This window comes from Crocodylus siamensis, chromosome 11 (genome assembly GCF_052110815.1).
Source record: "Crocodylus siamensis isolate JL-2025a chromosome 11, ASM5211081v1, whole genome shotgun sequence".
Lineage (NCBI taxonomy): Eukaryota > Metazoa > Chordata > Crocodylia > Crocodylidae > Crocodylus > Crocodylus siamensis.
Window position 1 is genome coordinate 28888376 of NC_143405.1, and position 27286 is coordinate 28915661.

General features: G+C 43.3%; 1 protein-coding gene across 2 annotated transcripts in view; it reads right to left on the reverse strand.

Moving 5' to 3' along the window:
- Positions 1–27286, reverse strand: part of NT5DC2 (5'-nucleotidase domain containing 2) — a 52746-nt gene that overhangs the window by 6491 nt on the left and 18969 nt on the right. Inside the window, exons 6-13 of one of the 2 annotated variants that reach the window (XR_016438571.1) lie at positions 22532–22660; positions 18461–18521; positions 17718–17820; positions 16763–16864; positions 11413–11494; positions 5997–6411; positions 3681–3767; positions 770–910 (exon numbers count right to left, since the gene is read on the reverse strand). Coding sequence is in view for 1 of the 2 variants with exons in the window: in XM_090022769.1 (XP_089878895.1) it covers positions 770–910; positions 3681–3767; positions 11413–11494; positions 16763–16864; positions 17718–17820; positions 18461–18521; positions 22532–22660 (705 nt within the window). In the remaining variant the exon portion in view is untranslated. Of the gene's footprint in view, positions 1–769; positions 911–3680; positions 3768–5996; positions 6412–11412; positions 11495–16762; positions 16865–17717; positions 17821–18460; positions 18522–22531; positions 22661–27286 lie in introns of those variants that run through there. The other variant, XM_090022769.1, reaches the window with a different exon arrangement.

Below are 27286 nucleotides of genomic sequence, written 5' to 3' on the forward strand. Positions count from 1 at the left end.
GGGTCCAGCCTCACATAAGTGGGAGCAAGGCATAATAGGGTATGTTGGGGGCAGGTGTAGGCACCTCACTCCCACCCTCACAGGAGGAAGGCCTGGGCAGGGCACAGTTCATTGGGATGGATGAAAGTGCCTAGTAGCCAAATGCAGCCTACAGACTGTATTTTGCCCCGCCCTTCCCTAAACACTTGACCTGGTTTGGTTGATTAAAAAAGAAATCCTCACCTAAACACATTTGTCTCCCCTTCACATTTATGATGTTTTGCAATTAGAAGGAAGCTATAATACTGACTTGATAATGTCACTGAACAAAAGGATGTGTACAGAACAGTATCTACTTAGTGTTATCTTCCTACATCAAAGAGCTCTGACATATTTAATTTATTTGACCTTACATCTGTCTTGTTAAAATTGCACAGTATATCTTAAAAATCAGTACAGAAAAGGTACACCTTAGAGCTTTTTCCTTTACTCAAACCAGGACCAAAATTTTGAAGATCTGAATTAAGGTAAGTGCTAGTCTGCTAACCAGTGTTGTGCCTCAGTCACGATTAACAAATAAACATGAAAAAAATGATAGTGTCATGGAAATTTATATTCCCAACCCACCCCCTTAGCATGTTTTGCACAAGATGTGCATCTAGTGGCAGAATATTTAACAACTGCCACCTCTGGCCTTCATTAGGACAGAGCTGTGTTATTTTGGCTTGTTGCTACTGAAAGGGTCCCAACTCCTGTTCTAACCCATTTGACAGTCTCTGCTCCAGTTTACCTGCATTCTCTCTAGCAGCCCAGTAAGTGCCTGCTGCCAGGTCAGCGAGTGCATGTACTGCTCTGTATTAATTATCCGGATTTCAGTTTCCAGTTCTGGTACAATTGCGCCAGTCCTCCAGCCATGACGCAGCATGAGATCCTAGATGTCAGAGAGTGGGAAGGCAAATCTGAGTTTTATATTTTATTCAAGTTCAGAAGGTAAGAAAAGTAGCTTTGGAGGAACAAAACCAGAGCTTTCACAATTACGGTATGGTCACATGGTCAGTAGGATAAGTACTTGCACAAGGTTTATGTGGAGCACAGTGGGAGCTAGGTCTGGAATATTACTGGAGAAAATCTTTCAGAAAAGCAGCAATGGAATTTATGTAGAGACAAAAGTGTTTTTCACCCAACAGGCTTACTTCCTCCTTTAGGATCCAGACATAGTCCAGTCCATGTGCATGAAGACCAAACAATCAAGTCTTGCATTAGACCGCAAGGCTCAATCACCTGTCCTTAATACCTGGGACACAATGTTCATGCAACATTCCTCCTTATACACAAAGCAGGGAAGAGGAGGAAAGAGTGAACAGAAGGTCTCAGGGTACACTGCAAATCCTAATCTCAAAAATAAATCAGGATTCTCCTGATAGGGTGATGAAGTACTTGGGGGGGGGAGGGGAGAGTAACCATTTGGATTACCCTAAAGTCTTCTAAAAAATCTTTTAAAACAGTCTTAAAAATGTAAATGACCTGCTGCCTTCTGAAGGAGAAGAGAGGCTTTGATACCTCAAATTTATTTAAATTTACTCTGCTGTGAAAGGCAAATAGTCTGCATTCAGCTGAGAAAGCTTAAAAATGGAAAGATTCCAAATAAGGAAGTAATGGGAAAAACATACAACCCCTTGCACCTTAGAAATGGTTGTTTTTTTGTGCAGAAATATTAGCCTGGCTTTCAAAACCTCTAAATAAAAAGAAGGAACCACTCACTGAACTATGTCAGAGTAGAAGGACCAGTGATCTAATTGGGGTAACTCGCTTCCAATTATAAAATTGAATGGTTGTGCACACTGCCTCAGCTGGATATTAAAAATTAAAATATCCATTAGAATGAAAAAAATCACAGTACTTCAGGTATGTTCCCCCAGACACAAATGAGATTCATGCCTTAGCAACTTATTGCCACAGAAATTCAGGCAGCAACCCAAAACACAGAATTGCTACTATGATGCTATCCAAGTTAAATAAGATGGTCAAAACTGCATGGTCCTATAAGCAAAATCCCCAATAGGTTAGGTCAGTGGTTCTCAGCTGAGATGCCACAAAACCCTGGGGTGCTACAAGCCCCTTCTAGAGGTGCTGTGACATGGCTGCTGCTGTGCCCAGGTTAAAAGCTGTCCCATGCAAGTCCTGTGGAGGCTGATCAAGAAGCAGCTGTGGCTGGGCCCCAGGCTCTTCTTGAAGCCCTTCCCAGTCCAACCCCACATGCTCCTCCCAGCAGCAAAGGCTTGCCAAAAAGGTGGTACTGTCTCATGCCCCTTCCTTTCCAGGCAGAACACATGGGTTTGGACCAGGAAGACCTGTAGCAAAAGCACATGCTCTGGCCGCAGCAGTTTGCACTGACCATCCAAAGGGATCAGGCTGGGCTGCAGCAGCCTTTTATGCTACTCAACCAGAGGAATCCTGCTGCGCTAGAGCAGCCCTTTCCACCGCCCTGCTAGAGAAGCTCTGTGTAGGGACACCTAGGGTGACCCTCCTCCTCACCCCCGACTCCAAACCCCAGAGGCACAGGGGAGTTTTGCCCAGGACAAAATTCACTAGTTCTGCCTCTGCTGCTGACTGCTTTAGGTTTATCGGACAACCATAATACAGACAGGAGTGTGGCAGCATCCTATGGCTGAGAACCACTAAGGTAAGCTGAGGTTCTCAAGCTGAGGTCTGAAGTAGTTCTTAACCGGGTGCCGTCAAGTCCAAGAGTTGTGGAGGGGCACTCCAACTCTAAAAAGGTTGAGAGACATGGGGATAAGTCCTCTAGCAATCCAGATCAATAAGAAATCTTGACAGTAGCCAATGGTAATTTAATCATTTAATACTGACACCATAGTACCTTTACAAACTCCAGTAAGTTTACAATCTGCACTTCACTCAATTGCAGGAGTGGCACCAATCTATTTTCACTGCTTCTAGAAATATTTAATCTCGCCTCTTGCCCAGTTTGCTGTCTGGATGTCTCACACTGGGAAATGTTGTATTACCATTGGCTACCAGTTCATCTAAACATGAGAAAAACCACCAATATGGTAGGGAGGATGCCAGACCAAGTGAGCTAAGAGGTGATAAGCACAACTAATGTGAAAAGGAAGATTACTAGTAATCTCCTTACCTATGCCTTCACTGTCCTCCATCCCTCAACAGCTTATTACTGCCATTACTCTGTTCTATCCACGTTAGTGTTTTTCCCCCCTATTTGACTCCCTGTGAAAGATCCCTAGATGAAAGTTTTTCACCTAAGCAATTCTCAGCCAAGATCTGCTCTGCAATTCTTGCTGCCCTTTATCTCCATATAGCTTATCCATTCATTTCAGCCATTTCACATTCTTGTACTAAAGTTATAATTCCACTAAACCTGACACTTCTAGAAAAAACAGAACAAATTAAGACACTTAAAAATCCCATGAGAGATCTAACCGTGGAAAAGGTAACTTAGCAAACAAACTAAAATAACAAAACACATGAATTAAGAATTAAGGCCTACATCCTCAAAACATGTTTAGGCACTTGAAATCCCAGCAATTTCAACTGGAGTTAAGCAGCTAAATACTTCAGGATGCGGGCTTAAACCTTCCTTACAGTCCAGTGGACTAAGCCACATTTCAGCACCATTTATTACTGAAACAGACAGATAAGTGGAGCAAAGACTGTTTGCTTACTGCAAGATCACTGTACAGATGGTCACCAAAATAAAGCACTTTGGATCCACGCCAGCCTGTTAGCCTCAGAAAGTCAAATAAATTTCCCTGAAGAGAAAGGGAAAACAAAAAATGTCAATATAAAGCAAGCATCTTCTCTTTCCAAGCAGTGACATTTCAGCACTCTCATAAGTAGTTCAGTGGAATATCAAATTCCTATTAGGGCAAGGTAAGACAACTGTCACATGGGAATTCGTGTATTAGTTAACACACTGTCCCAAAACAGTTAACCACTCTTAAAAGTACAATGCTTCAATTTAATAACATCATTTAATATCCATGCCATAGTATCTTACAAACTCCAGATATTTTAATGGCATTTACAGAAGTTTACATTCTGCACTTCATTCAATTGCAGGATGGGACCAAGCTATTTTCACTTCTGTAGACATTTCATCTGGTTCTCACCTCTCGTTCAGTTTGCTATCTGGATTTCTCATACTGGGAAATGTTTAGATGAAAGCATCTTACCATTTACTACCATAGAGCAGGGCAGTTTTTTCTATTAACTACTTTTTTTTTTTTTTTTTTTTTTTTTAAAAGGGGTGCCCTGGTGAACAGATGTTCTCCAGCTTCAGAGAAATTCTGGATTTAGATTACTTATCAGTAACTCATTTCTTCTTCCAACCCGATTATTTGACCTCCCAATCACACTTTTGGGGCCTGACCCCCTGCCTTTAGCTCCCCAGCCACCGATTCCCCTGCTCTACCATGCCATGTGGCCACCCCCAGCAATGCAGGCTGTACCACACTACACCACACCCTGGGGCAGGGGCAGGAAGCAGAAGTCTGAGGAGGAAGGAGCCTGGAGACCCAAGCTGTTGCTGCAGCTGGAGCAATGGGAGGGGGTGGGGGGCAGGAAAGAGAGAAGAGTGGCATCCAGGTGGGAGCTCGGAGCCCTGCAAGTTAACTCCTCATGGGCCACATGCAGGTCCATGGGCCCCTGGTTAGATGAGTCTTGGTTTAGGCAAGTGTAAAGGAGTTCAATGCTTTTAACCTTGTCAGATGGTAAGAGTTAAAACAATGCTATCACACATTTCTGGCAAATGTTTCATACATTAGGGCTGGAAGGACCTCACGAGATCAGGTCCAGCCCCCTGCCCAAGGGGCAGGAAGTCAGCTGGGGTCAAGTGATCCCAGCAAGATAAAAATTCAAGTAGTTTCTTAAAAGTGTCCAGAGTAGGTGCTTGTACCACTTCTGGTGGGAGGCTATCCCAGGCTCTGGGGACTCGGACGGTAAAGAAGTTTTTCCTTATGTCTAGCCTAAAATAGTCTTCCAGCAGTTTGCAACCATCAGACCTTGTCTTCCCTAGGGGTGCCCTGGTAAACAGATGTTCTCCCAGTTCATGATGCACACCCCTTAAATACTTATAGGCTACCATCAAGTCACCCCTCAGCCTTTGCTTCTCCAGGCTGAAGAGTCCCATGTCTTTCAGCCTCTCTTCATAAGACCTACTCTCTTGTTCTCTAATCATGCACTTGGCTCTCCTCTGGACTCTCTCAACCTTCACCATTTCTTTTCTAAAGTGTGGAGCCCAGAACCGGACGCACTAGTCCAGCTGCAGCCTCATCAAGGCCGTGTTAAACAGGAGGATGACTTCTTGGGTCTTGCTTGTGATGTATTGGTAGATGCAAGTCAGTTTTGTTTGCTTTGCCAACTGTGGCATCACATTGGTGGCTCAAGTTCATCTTGTAGTCAATTATGACCCCCAAGTCTCTTTCAGGTCATGGTGCTAGTGAGTGTGGCACTGCTGAGCCTATAAGTAAGATGTGGATTTTTTCTCCCAAGGTGTAGCTCCTTACATTTCTCTGTGTCGAATACCATTAGGTTTTGATTTCCCTCCCTTGCAAGCCTGTCCAGGTCAGCCTGAATCACCAGCCTATCCTCTAGCATGACCATGCTTCCCCATAATTTGGTGTTGTCAGCAAGCTTAGCCTGCCCACCTCTGGCCCCCAAATCCAGATCATTTATAAATATATTAAAAAGAGTACTGGTCCTAGTATCAAGCCTTGGGGGATGCCACTGGTCACCATGCACCATGTTGACTCTGCTCCAGAGACTATCACTCTGGGTCTGACCACGGAACCAGTTCCCCAGCCACCGGACAGTAAAGTTGCCGAGGCTGCAGTTCCCCAGTTTTACCACGAGGACATCATGGGAGACTAAATCAAAGGCTTCTCTGAAGTCCAAATATATTATATCAACCTCTTCTCCTGAGTCTAAATGATGCATCACCTGGTCACAGAATGAAATGAGGTTGGTCAGGCAAGACCTACCCATAGTGAAGCCATGTTGGCGCTCTCTCAGAATGTCACCTTCCATTAGCCTGTTAGTGGATTCTTTGATGATTTTTTCCAAGATCTTTCCAGGGATTGAGGTCCAACTGATTGACCTGTAGTTCCCTGGATCATCCTTCCTTACTTTCTTGAAGACAAGCACCACACTGGCCCTCTTCCAATCTTCAGGAACCTCTCCCATGTACCACGAATTCTCAAATATCCTAGCCATAGGCCATGCTATGATGTCAGCCAGCTCTTTTAGCATTCTTGGGTGCATTCCATCCAGGCCAGCTGATTTGTGGATGTCCAGCCTCTCAAGGTGTTCCCTCACAAGAGCTTCGCCAATTATAAGCATATGCTCTCCCTTACCCTGGTAATCCTGCATTCTTTCAGGCAGGGTGATCCCCCTGGGCTGTTGGAAAACCAATGCAAAAGTAATTGTTAAGGAGATTAACTTTTTCCATTGGATGTCAGCTGCCCTATTTGGTTCAGCAAGGGTCCAATGTTGCCCTTGTTTTTTTCCCCCCCCCCCCGACTTCCCATCTATCTGAAGAAGGACTTTTTATTGTCCTTGATTCCTGTGGCCAATCTGAGTTTGGTTTTAGCTTTGGCTTTCCTAGTCCACTCCCTACAGGTGTGGGCCAGTGCTGCATACTCCTCCTTAGTGGTATTTCTGTCTTTTTAGATACAGGAGGTCCATGAATTCCCTATTTAGGCACGGGGGTTGCCCAGCCCTTTTGCTCCCCTATGAGATTGTATTTATTTTTGTTTAGCAGAAGGGCCAGTAACCTCCTGCTTGTTCCCCAGGCTCTTGGCATTTCTGTACAGATAGGTAAGCCTACCATCGGAAGCCTTGGGCTTCCCTGCCCTCCTAAAAGAGTCCCGTCCAGGGGCTGGGGTAGGAGTGACTTCCCTTATGTTACCCAACCTGCTGATTTTGTGGTTTTTGCTCTGTGGGCTTGCATTGGTGGGTGTCCGCCCATCCTTTTCTGTAAAACAAGTGTTAGCCAGCTGCCTTAGTAAAGGATTTTGCTATCTATTGATGAAAAGCTAGGTACTTGATGCACTGTACAGTCAGTCAGGTTGGTTCCTGGAATAATTTCACTCTTCTGACATCCTCAAGAAAGGCCCTATACATATCAGGTCCAATTCAGACTCCAAATCTGAGCCTGACCTCATATCAGTGATTTTAAACTATACCTTGGGGTGCTGCAAGGTCCTTTTAAAGGTGATGCGGTATATATATTACATGTTAAGTGTTTCCTTACCTACACATGATTCACAAGATAAACCCAGAGATTTCAAACAGGAATCCATTCAGATAGAAAAATATTCTGGCCTGTTGTGGACTTTGAGTTCTTTACAACAGAAAAATTGCTCTATTATTTTTCCTACAGTCAAAAGTGAGTGAAAGCTACAAGTTGACTTTTTCCATGGTTTGCCTTGAGTATTAAGAAAGGGTACCTTAAGTCAAAAAGGTTAAGACCCATTGCCCCTATACAGTAAAACACAATTTTTCAGCCTCAAGAATTGCATGCTAAACTTAAAGACAATGCAAAGGTGTGTGTAATGGATAGAGAGAGAACAGGACAAGAAAAACATTGTATAGACATGGTAGGCAAAATACGACCTTCACTCACCAGGATGCTGGTCCAGCTGCGGCTATCCCCCTGCTGCTCTGTGATGTTAAGCAGGGCTGATATGTTGGTGCCCTACCCCTGCCCATGGTATTGCCCCTCACTCCCCAAGCACAACTCCCCCAGCCCTGCCTGTGTCTCTTACTCCTGACACCTACAGCTCCTCCCATTCCCCCTCACTCCCAACCCACAGCCCTCTGCCCCCCCAGCCCTGCTGGAGGGGGCCCCAGTTGCCAGGGCTATGGGACCATCCTGCTCACTTCCTGCTTTGAGGGCACTAGCTGCAGCTGGCCAGCAGCACCTGAACCTCAGCTCAGGTGGCAATGGCAGCAGCTGCTGCAACCAGAGTGGAGCAGAAAGCTCCTCCCCACCAAACCCCATGGGTGGCAGAGCCAGAGCAGAGCCTGTGGGGGGTGGGAGAGCAAGCAGGCTGAGGGGCTCAGGGCTCCACACCCCACTGCCCTCCCCCCAGGGGCTTTCCACAGCAGAGTGGCAGAGTGGGGCAGGAAGGCTCAGTGCCACTGCTGTCAGGAGCACTATGCCAGCTCCACTGCCTTGGTGAGGTGCCCCCTGCCCATCCAGAAGCAGTGGGGTCCAGGAAGGCATCTCACCATGAAAGCGTGGCTGGCATGGGGCTCCCAGCAGTGGTGATGGCAGGACCAAGCCTGTATCACAGAGGTCCCCTTCCTTCCTGCCCCCCCGCCCCCCCCCCCCCACTGTTGGGTGGGCAAGGGATGACTCACCATGGCAGTGTGGCTGGCACAGGGCTCTCAGCAGCAGCTGCACTAAGCCTCCCCACCCCACTCTGCCCTCCTGTGTCAGGTCCTATCCACTGTGCCACAGAGGCCCCCAGGGGGAGAAAGAAGCTAGCTGAGGGGCCCTGCAGCAGGCAGCCCACATCCACCACCCTCCCACACCCAAAGCTTGGGCAGGGGGGAAGAGGACGCGTCCCCTCCACCCCCCATGACTTCCTTAATGGATCATCTCTAGCACCCAAACTATCCCCAGGAGCGCACACAGCAAGAGGGAGCCAGTGCCCCCACTAACCCCCCAGATGAGCCACCCACCTTACAGAGACATCTCCAGAGTGCATCATTAAGCAGAGAACTCCAGCCTTCCACACTTACAGAGGTGGTCTTGAAGACTGCCTGTGGAAGGGTGCCCAAGGGAATCTGAGGCATCTCTCTAAGTGGGGAGACATTGTCCTGCAAGACTGGGCCCCTCTCCAGTGCAAGACAATAGGTAATATGCTTTGCCCAATGAAGCAGATCTGCTGTGGCAGGATACTTCTCTCTAAAGCTGATGCACTTAAACAGCTGTTACCAGAGCAATTCAAACTCCTGTTACGTGTCAACTACAGATGCACCAATACATCGGTATATTGGATTGGCACAGATATAAAGAGAATTGACTATCAGAAATCAGCCTGATATGGTCAATATTTTGGCTAATAAAACGGCCCGTGCATGCACGCAGCTGCAGCGCAGCATGTAGGCAGCGAGGAACACTGGAGGGCAGTTTAGAGAGCATGCAGCTGGTAAGTCTGGTGTGGTAGAAGGGGAGGAGGGAAGATCTGGGCCCCTGCACTGAGGGAGGAATAGGGCTGAGGCAAGTGCTGCCCAGCCAGGGTGGGGCAGACACAGGACAGAGCTGTGTGTTGCTCATCCAGGAGCTGCTGGTCTGGGGCTCCTGCCACAGCTCCAGCAGCTCATCCGGAAGGGTATAGCAGGGGGTGTAGCCCCACATCTGCATGGGGTGGGGCAGGGTGGGCTCTCCCCAGCAGGGTGAGGTTGCATGCAGGGCTGGCAGCGGTGGGACTAGGGTGCTACAAGGGGGCTGCAGCCATCTCAAAATTTGCCAGACCCCCCACAACCCTCCTCCCAGTGCCACCGCCACCCACCCTGTGCAGGCCCTCACCACGCAAATCCGGGGTCACACCCCCCCCTTCCCCCATGACCTGCGAGAGGAATGGAGGGAGGAGCAGCAGGAACTACTAGGCAAGCCCTGGACCAGCTGCTCCTGGATGAGCAGCATGCAGTAGCGTGAACTTCCCCCCAACTTTTCCCTGTGCCCCCCGGACAAGCCATAGCTTCATCCAGCACCCGCCCTGGCAGTGCTTGCCCTAGCCCCTGCCCTATTCTTCTCTCACCATGGGGGCCCTGATCAGCCTCCCCATATCCCTTCCCTTCCCCCACACCAGACTTACCAGCTGCATGCACTTCAAGCTGCCAGGCTGGTATTGGAAATTGGATTGGTATCGGCCAATAAGCCTCCTTAAAAATCAACTATCAGTATCAGCCCCAAAAATCTGTATCGGTGCACCCCTAATGTCAACCTTTCATAGCTAGGACTTGCACTTAAGACCAAGATCATCTTAGCACATAGGTAGACAATTTTGGCTGGAGAGACACTTAATGAGTTTTGGTAAGGTGTCAAGGACTACACACAAAATATTTTAGAAGATACCGTTTTAACAATTTAGAAGATGAAAAACAAATAATATACTAAAAATCAAACATGTACTATGACATATTTTAATGTGATTTCACAAAATATTTTTGTCCCGATTCATGATTTAAGTAGTATACACACACACACACACACGACAGCTGCATAATAGCTCAAAATGTCTCTCTCATATATTGGGGGGGTGTGCACAGTGGGGTACTTGTGTGGGGGGCATGGTGGGTGGGAGGCAGGCTGTCCATAAGCTAGGTGCTGGGAACCAGCTGGGAGGGTGGAGGTGGGAAGGGGAGGAATAGGGCGGGGGCTAGGGCAAGCACTGCCAGGATAGGTGCTGGATGGAGCTATGGCTCCAACCTGCAGTGCTATACATGGGGGTGAGCCCTGCTGGGGCAGCCCATACTGCTCTCCTGCCTGCATCTGCTGAACAATCCTAGCCCTGACCAGTGCACAGCTTTCTGGCTGCACTGTTCCTAGTGTGGCTGCAGCTGCCCAGGTGCTCTTTGGCTCCCCCTGCCTTCAGCAGCAGCTGTTCCACTGTCCCCTGCTTCTGCCCCTGCTGTGCCACTCCGGGCAGGGGAGAAGCTACAGCCAGAGAGCTCCTGCCACTGCACATGGGGCTCCAGCTCTTGGTTGCTTTGCACCCACTCTGCCTGCCCAGCTCAATAAGCAGCCACCTGTTGGTAAAGTAGATGATAGGCAGTCAGGAAATGGAGCTGGAGCTCCAGGCAAGGGCGGGGAAGCTGCAGCCAGGCAGCTCTTGCCCCACCTCATGGGGCTCTGGCTCCAGGTCCCAGTTGCCTTCCACCCACTCCACCAGCCTGATGCAATGAGCAGCCCCCTGCAGGCAGAGTGGGTGGAAGGCAGCCAGGAGCTGGAGGCCTGCATGCTGGGACAGGAGCTGCCCAGCTGCAGCTTCCTTCCTACCCAAAACAGTGCAGAGGCTTGAGTAGGAGGAAGAGGAGCCACTGGGGGGGGGGGTGCTGAGCAACATTTGGGCAGCTGAAGCTGCACCACAACAAGCCCTGTTGAGAAGCTGTGCATGATGACTGGGACCGGGATCATCTGGTGGTCTGCCCCAGGTGGAAGTGGGCAGGGCTCAACCCCATGTGAAACACTGAAGAGTCAACAGTGAGCCAGACTGGTGGAGGGAAGGGGGCTGCAGACTGCACCTCCTCACATTATTATAGGTTTTCTGCTTAAGGGATGCTGCTCCAGGGCTTTGCCAGCAACGCGCAAAAAATAATACAGCTAAATTAGTCACTATCATTCTAGGAACAATTAGAAAAGTAAATCAAAACAGAAGGAATTACCTCTTTGTAGATCTTTCCTTTTTCTAGTTGGCTTATTTTGTCCCACTGCAGTGAGCCTTTGTCATCCAGTTTTCTGAATGGTCTGAAAAGGAATGGGAGAAGGCTAAACAAACTCATATTTAGCTGTTACCAGATAGGGCTATAAGATCAAGTCATGCTGCTTGTTTGTAAACCTGTACACAAGTGAATTAAGTTAGATGCAACCTTTCTACTCCCTATGTAGAACCTTCTCATAGGAATAATATCTAGTCTAACCTTATTTTTTAAAAGCAAATCAATCCTTCCACACCAAAGCAGATGTCCCAAAAATCTACACTCCTTTTTATAAGCTGAAGAAATCAACCTCAAACAGTACATACAGCTATGAGGCCTTCTGCCCCAAAGGACTTCAAAGAACATTCTACTTTGACTACTGCCTTATTTTGGAACAAATATACACTGCTCTTAAACTCCCCAATAATAAAAACAGTCCCTGAAACAGAATCCTAGGGCATGTTCTGATGAGCGTGCACATGTGATTTGCAGTGCCTCAAAGCCGTTTTAGGTGCCACAAACCACACACAGTGCATGTGCACCCATTCGCTGTGCTCATTTGCAGTGCAGCACCAAAATTTGAAACTAGGAGATCCTGGTGTCAAATAAACACACACACACACCCCACCCCACCAATAAAAAGAGAGATGCTGTGCACATGGCAGCTACCAGAAACAGGGCCCAGCCAGCCAGAGCCACACTCTGGCTGCCATCTGGGCTCCGAGTGGCTGGATCAGCACTGCTATTGTCCCAGGAGGCTCCCAAGACCCAAGTAAGCTTCCTCTACCTGACCCAAGTCAATTTGCCATGCACCAGAACGTGCATGCAGGAGCATGTCCTGGGACAAAGCAGCAGCAACACAAAATGTGAGCTTATCAGAGGCATGTTTTTCCCCCCCTCCGCAGAGGCATAGTTTAAACATTTCCTTTTTAAGGTAGGAAGTAAGTTTTATTGAAAGGGATTGTGCGTAGTGTGTAATTTGTCACCCACGGTTTTAGTCTTTCAGGGGAACTTTCTTGGTCCTGAAGTGAAGCTTGCTGGGTTGTACAGCTGTAAGAGAGATTTCATGAATAAATTTGTTTGCAAAGAGCAAGGCAAGAACGGGCCACTGATGAAAACTGATTGTGAAGCCTGTAGCCCAGAAAGGATATGGTTAAGATCTGTTAAGAAAAGGAAAACTACAAGTTAAGTAAAGCCTAGAAAAAAAGTGTTAGGATTCTGAAGAGTTGCTACAGAAAGGAAAAAAGAAAGAGCTAATAAAGAGTCTGCAGAGCCCTAAAAGGCCAAGTAATCCATCAGTCCAGAGAAGGGGCACAAAGAAAGATCACCATTAGAGCTGCAAGAGCTGGGAGTCTGCAATCTCAACTGACCCAAGGGGAAGCCAAAGAGCCCAGAAGTCAGACACTGTGCCCATAAGAAGTAAAGATGACCAGAAGCAAAGCCAGCCACAGTATATAAGAAGAACAAACTAACCAAGAGGGGTAGACCCTCTCTTTTTGTCCTTATGTTTTACAGGATAGAACCACCACTGAAGCATCATGAAGTTTACTGGATACAAGAAAGAAATCACGCTTAACTGTGTTATGTGTAATAATTGTGTTTTACTATGTCTGTAAAATGCTATCACTACAAATGATTGTGATGTCAACTATGCTGGACTATGAAATGTAAAACAAAATTTCTTGAAAAGCTATGAAATATCTGAAGAGTGGCTACAAAAATGATACATCATGCAAAGCATCACCTCCACGACCTCACAGAGTTCAGCCATGCCAAAGATCAAGAAGGCTACCAAATTATTTGTTTTGTCACCCTTTGTTTCCTTTTCAAACCCCTTGTTTTTGTTTTGTTCGTGTTAAAATTAATATATTTTAGTTTGTATAATAGAAATAGTACTGTAATGTAGTTTTATTAATTCCCCAAATTTGTGCAAAAGTTAGGAACACAAAGTAAAGTAAAGTGATAGAATCCTAAGGAAGACCAGGGAACCTAGTTTCCATGGCAAGTTAAAAAAAGTCCTAACCCTTAAAACTTATCCAAATTTTTACAAGATGGAAAGGTACTAGTAGTGCTATAATAACACCACCAAGCATCCAAGTAATATTCAGCTGCACATTCATGCCAATAAAAAGAAGGAAATAACTTATGGTACCATCGTCCCTGTTCCTGGCTCAGTCCCAGGCTGGAAAGTGAGAAGCCTAAGCACTCTCTCACTAGTTACCAACAATAGGCAAAAGGTCAGTCTTCTGTCCATGTAATGCAAAAACACCATCTACCTTGCCAGGCCCAAGGGGTGTATTGTGCAGAGAGAGTGATGACCTCTGGAGAACTGACTGGGTTTCTCTTTTGTGGCCTATATTAATTCTGTAAGGGAGTGTTAGGGTGACTATTTGGATCTTGGGGAGCACTGGATTTGCAGCTGAATACAAGGCTTTATTCTGTGTCTCAGCAAAGCTACTGACCACAAGACAAAATGATATATTAAAAATAACACTGCAAATGCTTAGGCAAGCAGTTTTCTAACAAGGCCATAGTGTTGTATAGAGCCCATTGTGTAAGAAGAACAAGATGCAGCCCACCAGCTATTGTCAGGAGACAAAGCAGAAGCAAGACCTTGGAGATGAAGAAGGAATCAGCAAGAATCCAAAAAGAACCAGCAAGTGACCAGAGGAAGCTGGGGTCAAAGTTTTGAGCATACACCTCTTAGCCACTCATCCTCATAGGCCCATGGGCTGGATGAGAACCCAGGTTCTAAATAATTTTAGGATTCTCTCCCCCAAAACCTGTCAGTCCTTTAGCTAAATTTAAAAATGTAATCTTTAACCTCAAATCCCAAGGGATGATGAGATCTAACTGTCACAAACTCCTGCAAGACCGTTTCAGGCTGGACACAAGGAAGAATTTCTTTACTGTCCGAGCCCCCAAGGTCTGGAACAGTCTGCCAGAGGAGGTGGTTCAAGCACCTACATTGAACACCTTCAAGGAGTAAATTGGATGCTTATCTTGCTGGGATCCTACAACCCCAGCTAACTTCCTGCCCTTTGGGCAGGGGGCTAGACTCGATAATCTCCTGAGGTCCCTTCCAGCCCTGATGTCTATGAAATCTTTTCCATAATGTTTGTCTTCCTCATTTAAATCAAGATATTGATTTAAAAACAAAGAAAGAATTAATTATGTTTATATGCATTTAATAAGCTAATAATGTACCATTAATCACTTCCTTAAGCCTTAAAGCAAGTGAGAAATGAAGTGCCTACCTCTGAGCAGACTTTAAGGGTATTGAGAGCATGAGTGGGAGCACAAGCTCATGCTCAAATGAAAACAGATAATATTGTGCAATACTACTTCCACCTGGTATGCAAAGTTCTGCACCAATAATTCTTAGAACCTTAAATCATAAATTTTGAAAGTGGAGCAGTCCAGATGTTAGATTAATTATCATTAGACTTATTTAAAAAGTTGGAGGGGCACTAATCAAAGTTCCAAATATAAGTTACAGAAACAAAATTTGATCATTCATAGGTCATTAACTTCCCTCACCCACTATAATGCTCTAGAATGGTTTCAAGTTACATAAAAAAAAACATGAGAGTAACAGTAAAGTTTGGTGGTAGAGAACAAGTAGGAGAACTGTAACCATTTTATAATTAATTTGTAGGTGGGTATGGCAATACAAAGTCCTTGGGCTGAGTTTACAAAAGAACACCGACTGGAGATGAACACTTAAAAGCTTCACTTAAAATTGAAGACGCATCTAAAAACAGAAGTGCAGCAGTAGTTTGGTTTTTTCTCAAAAAAGATCCAAGTAACAAGGATAATTATGCATACTCCTGCAGAAGGTGCCGTTCATATTGTTCCAGGGGGTCTTTGATGTAAGTGTGTATTGGGCAGAATTTTACATGGTTGCAAGGGGCACATCCTATTGATGATCTGGGGAGGTGGGGCAGCAAATCAACTAACTGTGACCACAACTTGATATTGTACCTAGCAGTCTGGAAAAAAGACAAAACAAAAAAAACAACACACTTTACTTGATGTTATAAAAGACTGTTAAAAGTTAAAACACATTAATTGTTTCTGCAGTTAGCATTGAGATACGGCCTTCTCTAGGTTAGAAAGCACAACACCATATTCGTACTAATTCAATATAGATTGATAAGAATATTTATATTCTTAGGTAATTATTTATACAGTAAATTTAATGCGGAAGAAAGATGCTAGATTTACAGCATTAGATTTCGTTCTTTTTTCAGCTAGAGGATACTTACATTATAGCCAGTAGTAGCAAAGCTTCTTAGTGACCTCCCAGTTTACTTATGCCCTGAACTACCTTTTCTTCATGACTATTATACCATATATCTTGATAAACCTGTCAGTTCGAAATTATATAGCGTGTTTTGTAAAGGGTACACATGCCCACCAAGAACTGAAGGTATGATCAGCTGTAACACGTGTTGTGTTCCAAGTGGCTCTAAAGTGCTCTAAAAAGTGAAGCTAGAGATGTACATCACTGAAACAGATCTCCTTTTGAGGTACTTTAAAAATGGCCCTTGAAAAAACAAAACAACTTTGAAGATACCTTGCATGGAGACATCAGCAAAGCAGCAGCAATGCTAGGATACTAGTAAAGATACTGGAGCAAATCTGTGGCACAGGTCCTGACCAGGGGAACCAGCTACTAGCCCCTCTCATCCCTCAACACAGGGAAATCCCACTTTATGAGGAAGTTCCCTATTAAAATGCAACTCCAGAGTGGCTCCAAATATTGAATCCTGGGCTAAGCTGCAAGGGGGAATGGGAGAGGGGAGGGCAAGACTTGAGAGTTACTGAATACACAAACAAAGCAATAATGCCAAAACATCCAGCCAAAAAATTATATTACCAATTATTTGAAGCCTTGTTAAAAAGGCAGCAGAAAGGAGAGAATCTGACACAAAGTTAAATCACAAGGCATTCAGCTTTTGTAAGAAGTATTCTGTCCTTTCCCTCTCTTCTAGCCGATTTAATCATAAGGCTTTAATCATGTTTATGTCAAAATAAATAGGATTACAATATCAGTTAAACACTGAAGGAACCAATGTTTTAGAAATGCACTTTCTGCTTCAGATTTCCACAGAATTTACTAATAGAGAGCTGTTTGCCCTAACAGATGCATTTGGCTAATGAATATCTGATAGAAGCATGAGGGAACCCATCCTAAATCAGGCCTGCACTTTTTAATTCTACACATTACCCATGAACGCAGGTCACAAGACAAATTGTTTTGAGGAATGTTCAACTTGGATGAAGTAATGCAATAAGCTGCAATGAAACGTACTTGCGTCTATCAGTGAAGAAGTTGGGTTTATCAGCTTGCACAATGACCATGTCAAAGAGGTCCCGCCAATTCTTGCCAACCATGTGTTTCATTCCTTTATCTCTGAAGAAGAGCAAGTGAAAAAAGTCAATAGGTAAGCAATTCCTTTCAATACATATCTGTTTCCCCCCATACCTTCCTTTGAGTAAATTCCATAAGGCTTTTTTAGTTTGGCTTAAAATAAAAATGTACTTGTTCAGTCTTGAAGCACAGAGACTCCATAAACCTCTGATTCCATTGTACTGCATGTAAGAGGTGCACAATCCTTTCATATTTATAGTAAGTGATCACTATCTTCTGCTGTTACCAGCAAGGGATTCTCTCTCCTCTACCAGCAAAGCTCAGACCCCAACCCTATGCCTTCAAGCATGCCAGAACAGAGGTGTTGCTATCAAAAATCAACAGAAAAGCCGATGGCAAAACACTGGCTAGCCATAATTCCAAAAGAAAAAAGTAGAAACATACTGGTTCCTCAAACAAAACAAAAGAACTGAAGCAGAGACCGCAGTGGTATTTTTATATAATACATATATAGCTTTTATCATAAACTACTCCCCCAGAAGCTTCCTTCTCAGGAAGTACATTTTCACTGACTACCTGTCTTGTACACATACCAGACCAGCCTCTGGCTTCTTTACTTTTCATTCTATCCAGGAAGAGCGCACACCAGCTGCTGATACTTCCTTAGCCTGACTAAGGGTTTTTTTAACCCAAAAGCTTGCTTAAAAATTGTTTTCCAACTATTTAAGTTGGTCTAATAAGAGAGATCAGATTCACCCAAAGAACCTTGTCTGCCCACTGAAACATGCAACTTATTGAAAGACCCCCTCAGAGTTTAAATGCAGTGAGGTTTGCTATATAAAACATGTAGCTATAGCCTATCAATTTACAGTGCATGAATTGATTATATACTCACACAAAGCTAAATGGGCTGTTCGTGATGAGGAAAAGCTTCTTGTTATGATTAACCAGTCGGTTTAGTACAGCATAAGTTTCATCTCCATGGAGAATGTACTTTTCTGTATCAAAATCCACAAAATTGTTATCATTATAACCAGCTTTCAAGAATCTCAACTTTTCCAAAAATAATTTTTAAGAAGGTTAAATATGATATTGATCATAATTTTCACAGGAATACAGAAATCTTTATGCTTGGACACAGTGTCACAATCTTCCAGTAAGGTAAGATAGACAGAGCTGCAATAGCAACAAAATAAGAACTTTGAAATGGTTAAAATGCAGAAAAAAAGAAAAAAATAAATAAAAATCACAGCATGCCAAAAGGTAAAAAACAAAAACAAAAAAACCCCACCATTATTACCTCATAGCTTATATGAATCTACAGTGAAAAGATACAGGTCTTTAATAGCTACTGGTTTCCTTTATGGTATGTTATACCTTCAATTACTGGTATTCTTTACTCGCAACAAAGAAAAAAAAAAATATATGGAAGAATGAAGCAACTACTCCTTTGGTCAGTACCAAAATTTCTACTCCTTGGATAGCTGTTAGCAGCAATTTAGTCTGCCAATACTACTGTGAAGTTAATGATGTAGTTACACAGATATTTTATTGAATTCTTACACTTGAAATAAAGAAAGTGTGCACACACAAAAAAACAAATTAACTCAAGATCAGATTCAGGAAAATGTTACTGACCCATATCCTTCTCAATCCACTGGTACATCATTCCTTTTACATGCACATCTTTAATGGCATCCTGAAAAAAGAGAAAGATCAAAAAGATCCAGATTTAAGACTGGCATTAGCATGACTATTTTTGCCAAAAAGGATCAGCAGAATTACAAATGGGTTATCTGCTGCAGGGATACAGAGAGAAACAGAGAAAGCCAAGGATATTCTAAATGGGGATTCACTATTATCATCACCACAATCACCAGAATAAAATTTATGAATTTGGGTGCGATTGTGAAAGGAAAGTCAGCCATGTTCCATCTGGCTTCAAGTTCCACCTATGGGAATAAAGATAAAACTAATCTGCATTTTTTGTTTCTTTAAAAACTGTTAGAAAAACAGATTTGTATCAAAAATCAGTATTGCACCAATACTCAGGTGGCCCAAAACAGGACAGCCTGGGTTCAATTTATACATAGAGCCTGGGATCACCTTGTAAATGCAGCAGGCTTCCTTCCCTTAAGTCATTCCCTAGTCATTCCCAGGATCAACCTGGGTGGGTTCCAAAGGGATTCCCAAGGAAGAGAACAACACAGGACAGAAGGGGGGGTTGTTATTGTTTTGTTTTTACACACGCTTAGGGGGTGGGGGGTGGTCCTTAAATAATAGCGGCTCCAAGAGCCCAGAGTAGCCAAAACATCTTGCGGCATCTCATGTATTAGCACCCCCGTGCTTCAAAATGGCAGCGGGGGCACTTTAGCTAAAGCTTGTTGGATAAGCTTTAGTTAAAGTGCCCCTGCTACCGTTCTGAAGCGATACATAAGACAGAGGTTGGCTGGAATGCAGTAAGTGCCACACTGGAGCAGACTTGATTTAATCAAGTCTGCTCCAACACACTGCAATTACAGTGCACTGGAGCAGCCTCCTGGCTCGTATATAGGCACCGAAGATGAAAGAACAGGTCTCTGCCATGTAGTACTGCTAGGCCTTAGAAAAGGAAGCCAGATGGAATGCATACTTGATTATGATCTGTTCTGACCATAACTGTGTCAAGAGTTAGGGGACTTACAAGTAAAGCAATTTTCTAAAGAGTGCTCTCCACTGGATCTACACACAAGGAACTTTGAAAGGAAGTAGTACCAAGAGAGACACACCATCCCACTATTTCGATATCCCTATCCAAGAATGCAAATAACCCTCAGTGAACAAGATGCAGGCACTTACTTCAAAAACATTCAGAGACGGCTTTAAATGGGCTAAAAAAGTACAAACTACAACAAGTGAAAACTGGTATTTTTGAGGGTCTGGGTAAGAGGATTAAAAATACCTTAAATTTTGCAGGTTATACAGAAGTTGTATGTATTGACTATTAAAAACAAGGCGGCAATTGTTCACACAGTACCATTTCTACCCTGACAATGGAATTAAGTGGCAAATTAAAGGACATTTATTTGCCAAGTGGAGTACTTACAGTAAAGGAACAGAATGCCTAGTATGCTGGGCAATATTTAGTGGTGAACTCCTTAGCCCAATGCCAAAATAAATTTTAAAGTAATAAAAAAAACCTAGCTGTACTGTAACTAAAGCCCAAGGAGAAACATCTGGTATTTAAAAAAGCTCTCCGACAGATGACAGGGCTGATAAGTGCCAAGAAACCTAATCAAATCTGAGGCAGAAAAACAAGCTGTTCACGTGCTTCAGTTATTGAGGCACTCAGATAAGATATGAACTTTAGGCCAGTACACAACATACAGTGCTCAACTTTGTATAAACATCTGAGAAGTTTCCTTAGAATTACTACAATGCTTAGCATGTCAACAGTGACCATTTCTCGCTGACTCACTTCAATGAGTTACAAAAAGTTGTGTCAAGTTAACTTCTAGAAATATCCAGTAGCTCTCTGCAAGAAAAAAAGAGTCCACACTGGGGGAATGCAGACGTTTTCCAAGGCATCTCCAATTCATCTGCATCGCTATTGTGAGAATGCAGAATTCTGAGAAATAGCGATGCCATATTTCAGACCGGGAGGAGTGCCATACTTGTTTCTATACAAAAAAAAAAAAAAGTCCTACTTTGCTGAATACTTTACAGAACGCATCAGATTCTTTGCCTTTAAAACATTAATCTCAGAGATTAGGGACACAAAAGGTAGGCTCTTACAGAAAAATCTATTTAAATTATCAAATCTCAGAGCAAGAGATCCCCTCTCCCAATCACAGACCATAGAGCAAGACAATACAACAGTCCAGATTAATTTCTTTTGAGTGAGCTTTGGGGCATCTTCTAGTGATTCCTTCTAAACTATGGATGGATCCACTCTATAGTTCTGAATGGCTGTAAATTCTAGATGAACACTTAGAAAATGGCTTTTGATATAATCCAGTAGCTACTCAGTGTAGTGCAGAAGCAGAATGATGCCAAAAATATTAAAGGGTTGGGACATATGTATCATAAGTACTCCAAAAATTAAACATTTCAGCCTTAGATTGACATACAGCCCCCTGCCACAAAACCTTGCTGGACTCCTTCAAAACTGCCAGGGCTGCAGGCATGGAAGGATGCAAAAAGGAAGCAAAGCCAACTGCTAGTGAGTACTTTGCAGCCTTCGTTTCCCCAGAGGCTGCAGAATCCTGAGACTCCTAATTAATGCCTTTTACGATTTACAGCAGGGGTTCTCAGTTTTTATGCTGTGGCACAGCAAATCATGGCCTGAAAGTGGCCGCAGCCTGGCGAACTGCGGCCCAGCAGTCAGCCTACCATGGCTGGAATTTCCGGCTGGCAGACAGGTAAGAATATCCCCACCTCCATGGGGGGCGGCAAACCCTGTGCTGTCCTGGGCCCTGCTCATTTAACAAACTGTGCTTTACACTGTTTAAAATAACCAAAGATAAAGCACTGGTGCCTTCTGCCCATCATCTCTCCTACCCCCATCCCAAATAGCAGAGAGGGAGGAAAAAACCTGTCCTCCATAGTTAAAAAAAAACAAAACAAAACAAAACCACACAACCATTACAATCATAATCAGGTCATCTAGGTGAGGCTTAAGTTGGAATAAAAAACACCAACCAGAAAACAAAAACTTATGCTTTCTCCTTTAGAAAGTTAGAACATTCTACCTACTGATACTTTTGAACAATATCAGTGTGGTACAAAACATTAACTGAACCTAGGAATCTGACCACACCAATGAACAGTTCCATATCCCATCTGGAGAGTTGACAGAGATCCTGGCCATATTTGGTTGGCATTGCTAGATCACTATACAACTGTCAAACCTTTTAAAAACTCCTTCTTAGGAGTAAGCTTTACCACACCCCTTTACAAAAAAAACAATGATCAGCAACAGTAAACTGCAACTTCTTGAAGAAAGCTACAAATAAGCTATTAGCCATTAATTCTGTAGAATGTTTTTATTTCATAAATAGTGTGTTTAAATATAGTTGATAAAAAATAAAGGGTAAAAATGAAATGTCCCTAAAACAGTGCAGAATTTGGACAACGTTCTTCATTAAATAATTCAATTATTTGGTCGCACGTGGAGCTACAGCTAAAATGACTTCACAGGACTAATCAAACAGGACTAACAAAATATGTCCTAGGCAAAACCCTGCCAGAAAGCGGGGTGAAGAGTAGGGGTAGATGCTGAAGAGGGGAGGTGGTCCGGGTGGTTTGTTTTACCTGCCAGAAACTCAAAGATCCCAGCTGCTGCTCCAGTATCACTGGATGTCTGCTCTTGCCACAGCACAAAGATGCTCCACCCTGGGAATGATTCATTGCAGGGCAGGACCACCATTCTGCCTCCCCCAGTAAGTTGGTGTCCAGGGCTGGTGCCTTGTTCACTCACCCTTATTTATGCTACTTCTACCAAGTAAGGATGTTTAATGGTGACTTAGTAACATATGAATAGATCTCAAAAAGCTATAAAAAATAGTAGTAGATGCTTCCTAATTTTACTGCAGGCAGGAATTCATATTTCTCAGAATCAACAGTAGCTTATATTTGGATAGTACAAAGCTCACGAACAATATATGGAATAACTAATTTCCAACAACATCATATGTAGTGTTTCATCATTTTTTGATCATTTATACTCACAGATATATCCTTGTAAAGATGAATCTGGTCAAACTCAATGCCATGAGCTAGGAAATAATCAATAACAGAGGATAACAGCGTCATTTCAGGAAGAGAGAAGATGTCCATGAACTGTTTCAATGAAGGACCCTAGTCAAAAGGAAGAGAACACACAAGAAGAAATTCAGAAAGATAATTTAGGTCATTATGAAAAAGAGTCACACCTTACAGCCATGTCACTTTTCATGGATTTCCAATCATACTTCTTATCTATATAAAGCTGTTTTGTTTTCAGAAGACAGAACAGGAGAAAGCCCAGCAGCTATAGCAAGCATCAGCAGCTGACAGCCCTCTGCCCTCAAAATGCACAGGCACTTAAGTTTTAAAAAGTATTTGATAAAATAGATTTATTGGTTATTACTGTCATTAAATAAAAACACTTTTACAAAAGACAAGAAGAATTAACATCAGGATCTGATATTTCAACAAAATATGATACTCTTAATTTCCAGTAAAGTCACTATTTTATGTTGCACTGAGATAAAGCTATTGCATTACAGAAAAGGCTGCAACAATCTCTGTAGGTTGCATACATCTAGCTTACAAGAAAGTCACGTCTTTGCCAAATGTTTATGTGCTTCAAGACCCTTGGATGCAAAGTACTGGGACAAATATGCTCACTTAAATTCCTGATGAGGTTTCACTTGATATTTAAGTCAAGGAAATACCACAATTGTTACAGTTTAACTACCATGTTTACTCAAATCCAAGATAAGGGTTTCCCCATCCACTATTCAACATGGGGGTGGGGGAGGAACTCTCACCTTAGATGTCAGCATTGGCTAGGGGCAGACAGCCGTTCTGGCTCAGACCCTGGCCTGGAGCTGCATCTGCTGCCTTCCCCAGACCAGGGCTAAAGCAATTGCTGCTACTGCATCCTGGTTGAGCCCAGGGTGGCTAAAGTAGCTCATACGGGGAGGGAAGCATGGGAAAAACTACAAGGTGTGTGGCCCAAGGGGAGCAAAGGACAGACTATGTAGTGGCTTCAACTCCAGCTCCAGCCCTGACCAGGGACCAGGGCTGGAGCCACCTGTTGTTGCCTGCCCCAGGCCAGGGCCAGTTATCAGTGCTGCTGCTGCTGTCAGACCACACCTGGGCCTGGAGCCAGAGCTGCAGCATAGGGTGAGCAGCAGGCAGGGAGCAGGCCAGGGGCCAAAACGGCCACCAGAGGCAAGATGTGGAAGGGGCAGTGGACAGGTGTTAGGCCACCTACCACTGCTTTCCCAATCACAGTGGTAAGAAGGAAAAGTTTAAGACAACCTTCCAATACTTAGATTCTATGCATGGAAAGTTATAACAAAACTGATCATTTTCTATGCACAGAATCTAAATACTGGGGGACTGCCTTAAATTCAAAGTCATCTTGGAAATACAGTATGTTCAAATCCTAACCATGGGCAGAAAACTCCTGCCAAACAGGCAATCATACTAAAAGGGAAAGCAGCAAAACCAACAGGAACAGCTTCATAACTACTTAAAACTTCCTTGTTATTTCATTTACATTACTTATGTACTCGCTTAATTCCAACTTTTGCTTAAAGTAAATTAATAAAACATTAGTAAACAAGCTATTGGCCAAACCTGGCAACATTGTGATGATGGTATCGGAGTAGCAGCATCTTCTCAGAACATTAGTTTTAGACAATGAATTCTAGTTCAATACAGTATGTCAGTTTTATGTATAGAGCTACCCCTATCAAATGCCTTAAGTACCGCTGCATTCCACTGATACTTTAGGCACTAACATATGGAAGAGAACTTGCCAAATCCCTCTGGAGAGCTGCAGCTTGAGTCAGTTTGCTTTTCATTTGTCTACTGCAGTGGTTCTCAACCTTTTTAGACTCAAAATACCCCTTGGTAAGTACCAGCTCTTGGCTTTCATTCTTTTTTGACTACAGAAAAACAAACACAGCAATCTTCTGCTACAAAGAACACAGAAAGACCACAACAGTTCATAATGTTTTTGACAGTATGGATTCCTATTTGAAGTCTCTGGGTTTATCTTCCAAAAAAAAAAATCACGTGTTAGTATTTGCACATCTAATAGTGCTAACGTTGTATAGCACCCTTAAAAGATTCTCACAGCACTTAAGGGTGCCATGGCACCCTAGCTGAGAATTACTGGTCTATCGTTGTAGAAACAGTTAGTGAACTCTAATGATAGAAAGGTAGTTGGGGAAAATGCTCACAACTAAAGAATCTGTCAAAGGAGTCTGCATACTTTCTGGAAGGTGTAATACCTCTTTGGAGCCCTAAACAAATCCTTGACAAGCAGGAATATATATGTTCAGCATAATCTAGGATTTTGGTGGTCTCCAATTAAATGCATGTAGAACATGAACAATTCTTTTGTTAATCATTTCAATTCTGGTTTTCCAGTTGCCCCTTATTAAATTGTAACCTAATAAATCATTCTGAAGATGTCACAGAAGATGAACACATTCAATTCTCAAGAAACCAATTTAGCTTTGAACAATACAGCAGAGAGAAATTGCTGAATTTCAAGTTAAGTGTACCATGAGGAGAGATCTGCTGCTTCTTTGGGTCCTTTATTCTAGTAAAAAATCCTATGCCTGACATACTATTGTGTTTGGACCAAGAGTCTGGAAGAGAATGGGGGGGGGGGGGGCAGAGAGTCTCTGGAGGATAAATCTGTTGGTACCATTGACAATTTTTGCTACTTGGGTTCTACAAAAATCAGCAAGAACCTGGACTTCCAGACTGAACTAATAGAACTGGAAAAATCAGCTAAGAATTTCGGGCTATTACAGAAACATGTATGGAATAACAACGAACTATCGACTAAGGTAAAGGTGTGAAACTATCACACTTGTGTGCTGTCATCCCTGCTTTATGGTTCAAAAACTTGGACTACATAAGCTAAGCACATTAAGAAATGGAACAGCTTCCACATGAGATGTCTGTCTAAGATCACAAAAATTAAGTGGGAAGTCAGAATGCCAAGACACAGAGGTACTGACGCACTCAGAAAACCTCTATCAAGAAGAGGAGGTTACAATGGATCAGCCATGTCAGGAGAATGGGAGGAAACCATATCCCCAAAAACATTTTGTACAGAGAGATTTGAGGCTGATCTAGAAAGTGAGGTTGCCCTCTATGGTAGTACCACAATGTATGCAAATATTATAATGAAGTTGTCCAACATCCCCATAGAAAGCTGGGAGAAGTGTGCAGAATCCCAGTCAACCTGGAAGAAATATCTGGCCCTGGGTGCAGCTCAGCCTTAAGCAGTTTTGAACCAGAGGATGGAATCAAAGCAAGGAAGAAGAAAGCAGCATGCTATAAAACTTGGACCCAACTCAGACAACATATGAATCTGTGAAACTTCTAACAAGCTACGTCGCTCTCGAACCGAGCTTGTCAACCAAACAGATTCATCAGGCATCTGACTAGACCTCTTATGCATACCTATGATCCAGAGGATTGACAGTTAGCTAAAATATCAACAAGGATCAAATGAACACTATGTCAAAGGGCTAGACCAGTAAGTGAGTAAAGTTGAGTGCTGAATTTCTGATTAGAGACAGGAGTATATTTTGTCACATCAAGACCTCTCTCAAAGGCAGAGTACCACTGATGGTCACCTGAACAAGTTATATCTTCCCCGTCTTCACTAGAAGAATATTCTCCATGTGAAAAAGTGGAGAAAAGCATTAAGAAAATATAAATAAGAAGTGGAGAAAAGCATTAAGATATAAATAATTTTCCTGCTATTAAAAATATAAGCCATACTGAGACAGAGACCGAGAGAGGTATGTAGCTCTATAAAGGCACTATTACTAAAACAACTACACACTTCAAAACGGAGGGAAAGTCTGTTTGAATTCGGTAATAATGCTTACACCAGCGTAACGCTCTTCCTGAGGTTGTCTGATGTCAGCTTTCCTTGGGAGCTGGATGCAGAGACGCGTGTTTTGTTTAGAATATTCAGAAAGTGACTGCGGAGCCGAGAGCAAGTTCTAGGCACAAGCAAAGTATTTACTGTCCTAAAGAGCAAACTGTTCAGACTAGCTGTTTCCAAGATAGAGAAATCAAAGTGACCTCATGTTGTTGATTTAACACAGCTGACCTACAGGGGTTTTGGTGAAACGTATTAAGTCTGGTCTTCTACGAGGGCATATTTGTTTTTCACAAAAAAGATTTAATAAATAAGGATCCTAAAATAAAGCATAAAAGTTGGGTCAGGGCAGGGATTTATGATTTTGTTTTTCTCAAAGCTTCTAGACATGAAGCTAGATGCTTCTAGAAGTCCATCCCCGCCATGTGCGCATGCCCACCCACTTGTTTCATTCCCTCCTCCTTTAGAACCAATACGGGCAAATTTAAGAGTTCCAGTAGAAGAAAGATAGAAGAATAAATGCTTCCAGATCTTGAACTGCCAGGAAACATTTACACACACCCAGAATCCACCCCACTTAAAATATTTAAACATTGTTTCTGGAGCCCAAGGCAATAGGAAATGTATTAAACTGTTCTGGATGTTTGTGCTCTAGGTACAGGTACTAGAATAATGAACAGGGTACAAGTGTACATCCATCTCCTGCGATTTAAAACCAGCTGACCAACAGAACAAGAGAAACAAACATTAGAATTAGCATAATTACCCAAAAGAGGCTTCATCTGAATGGTTTGTTAAAACGATCATATTTTTACATTTGTTTAACTGTTCACAGATTTAAAGATGCATTCTTCTTT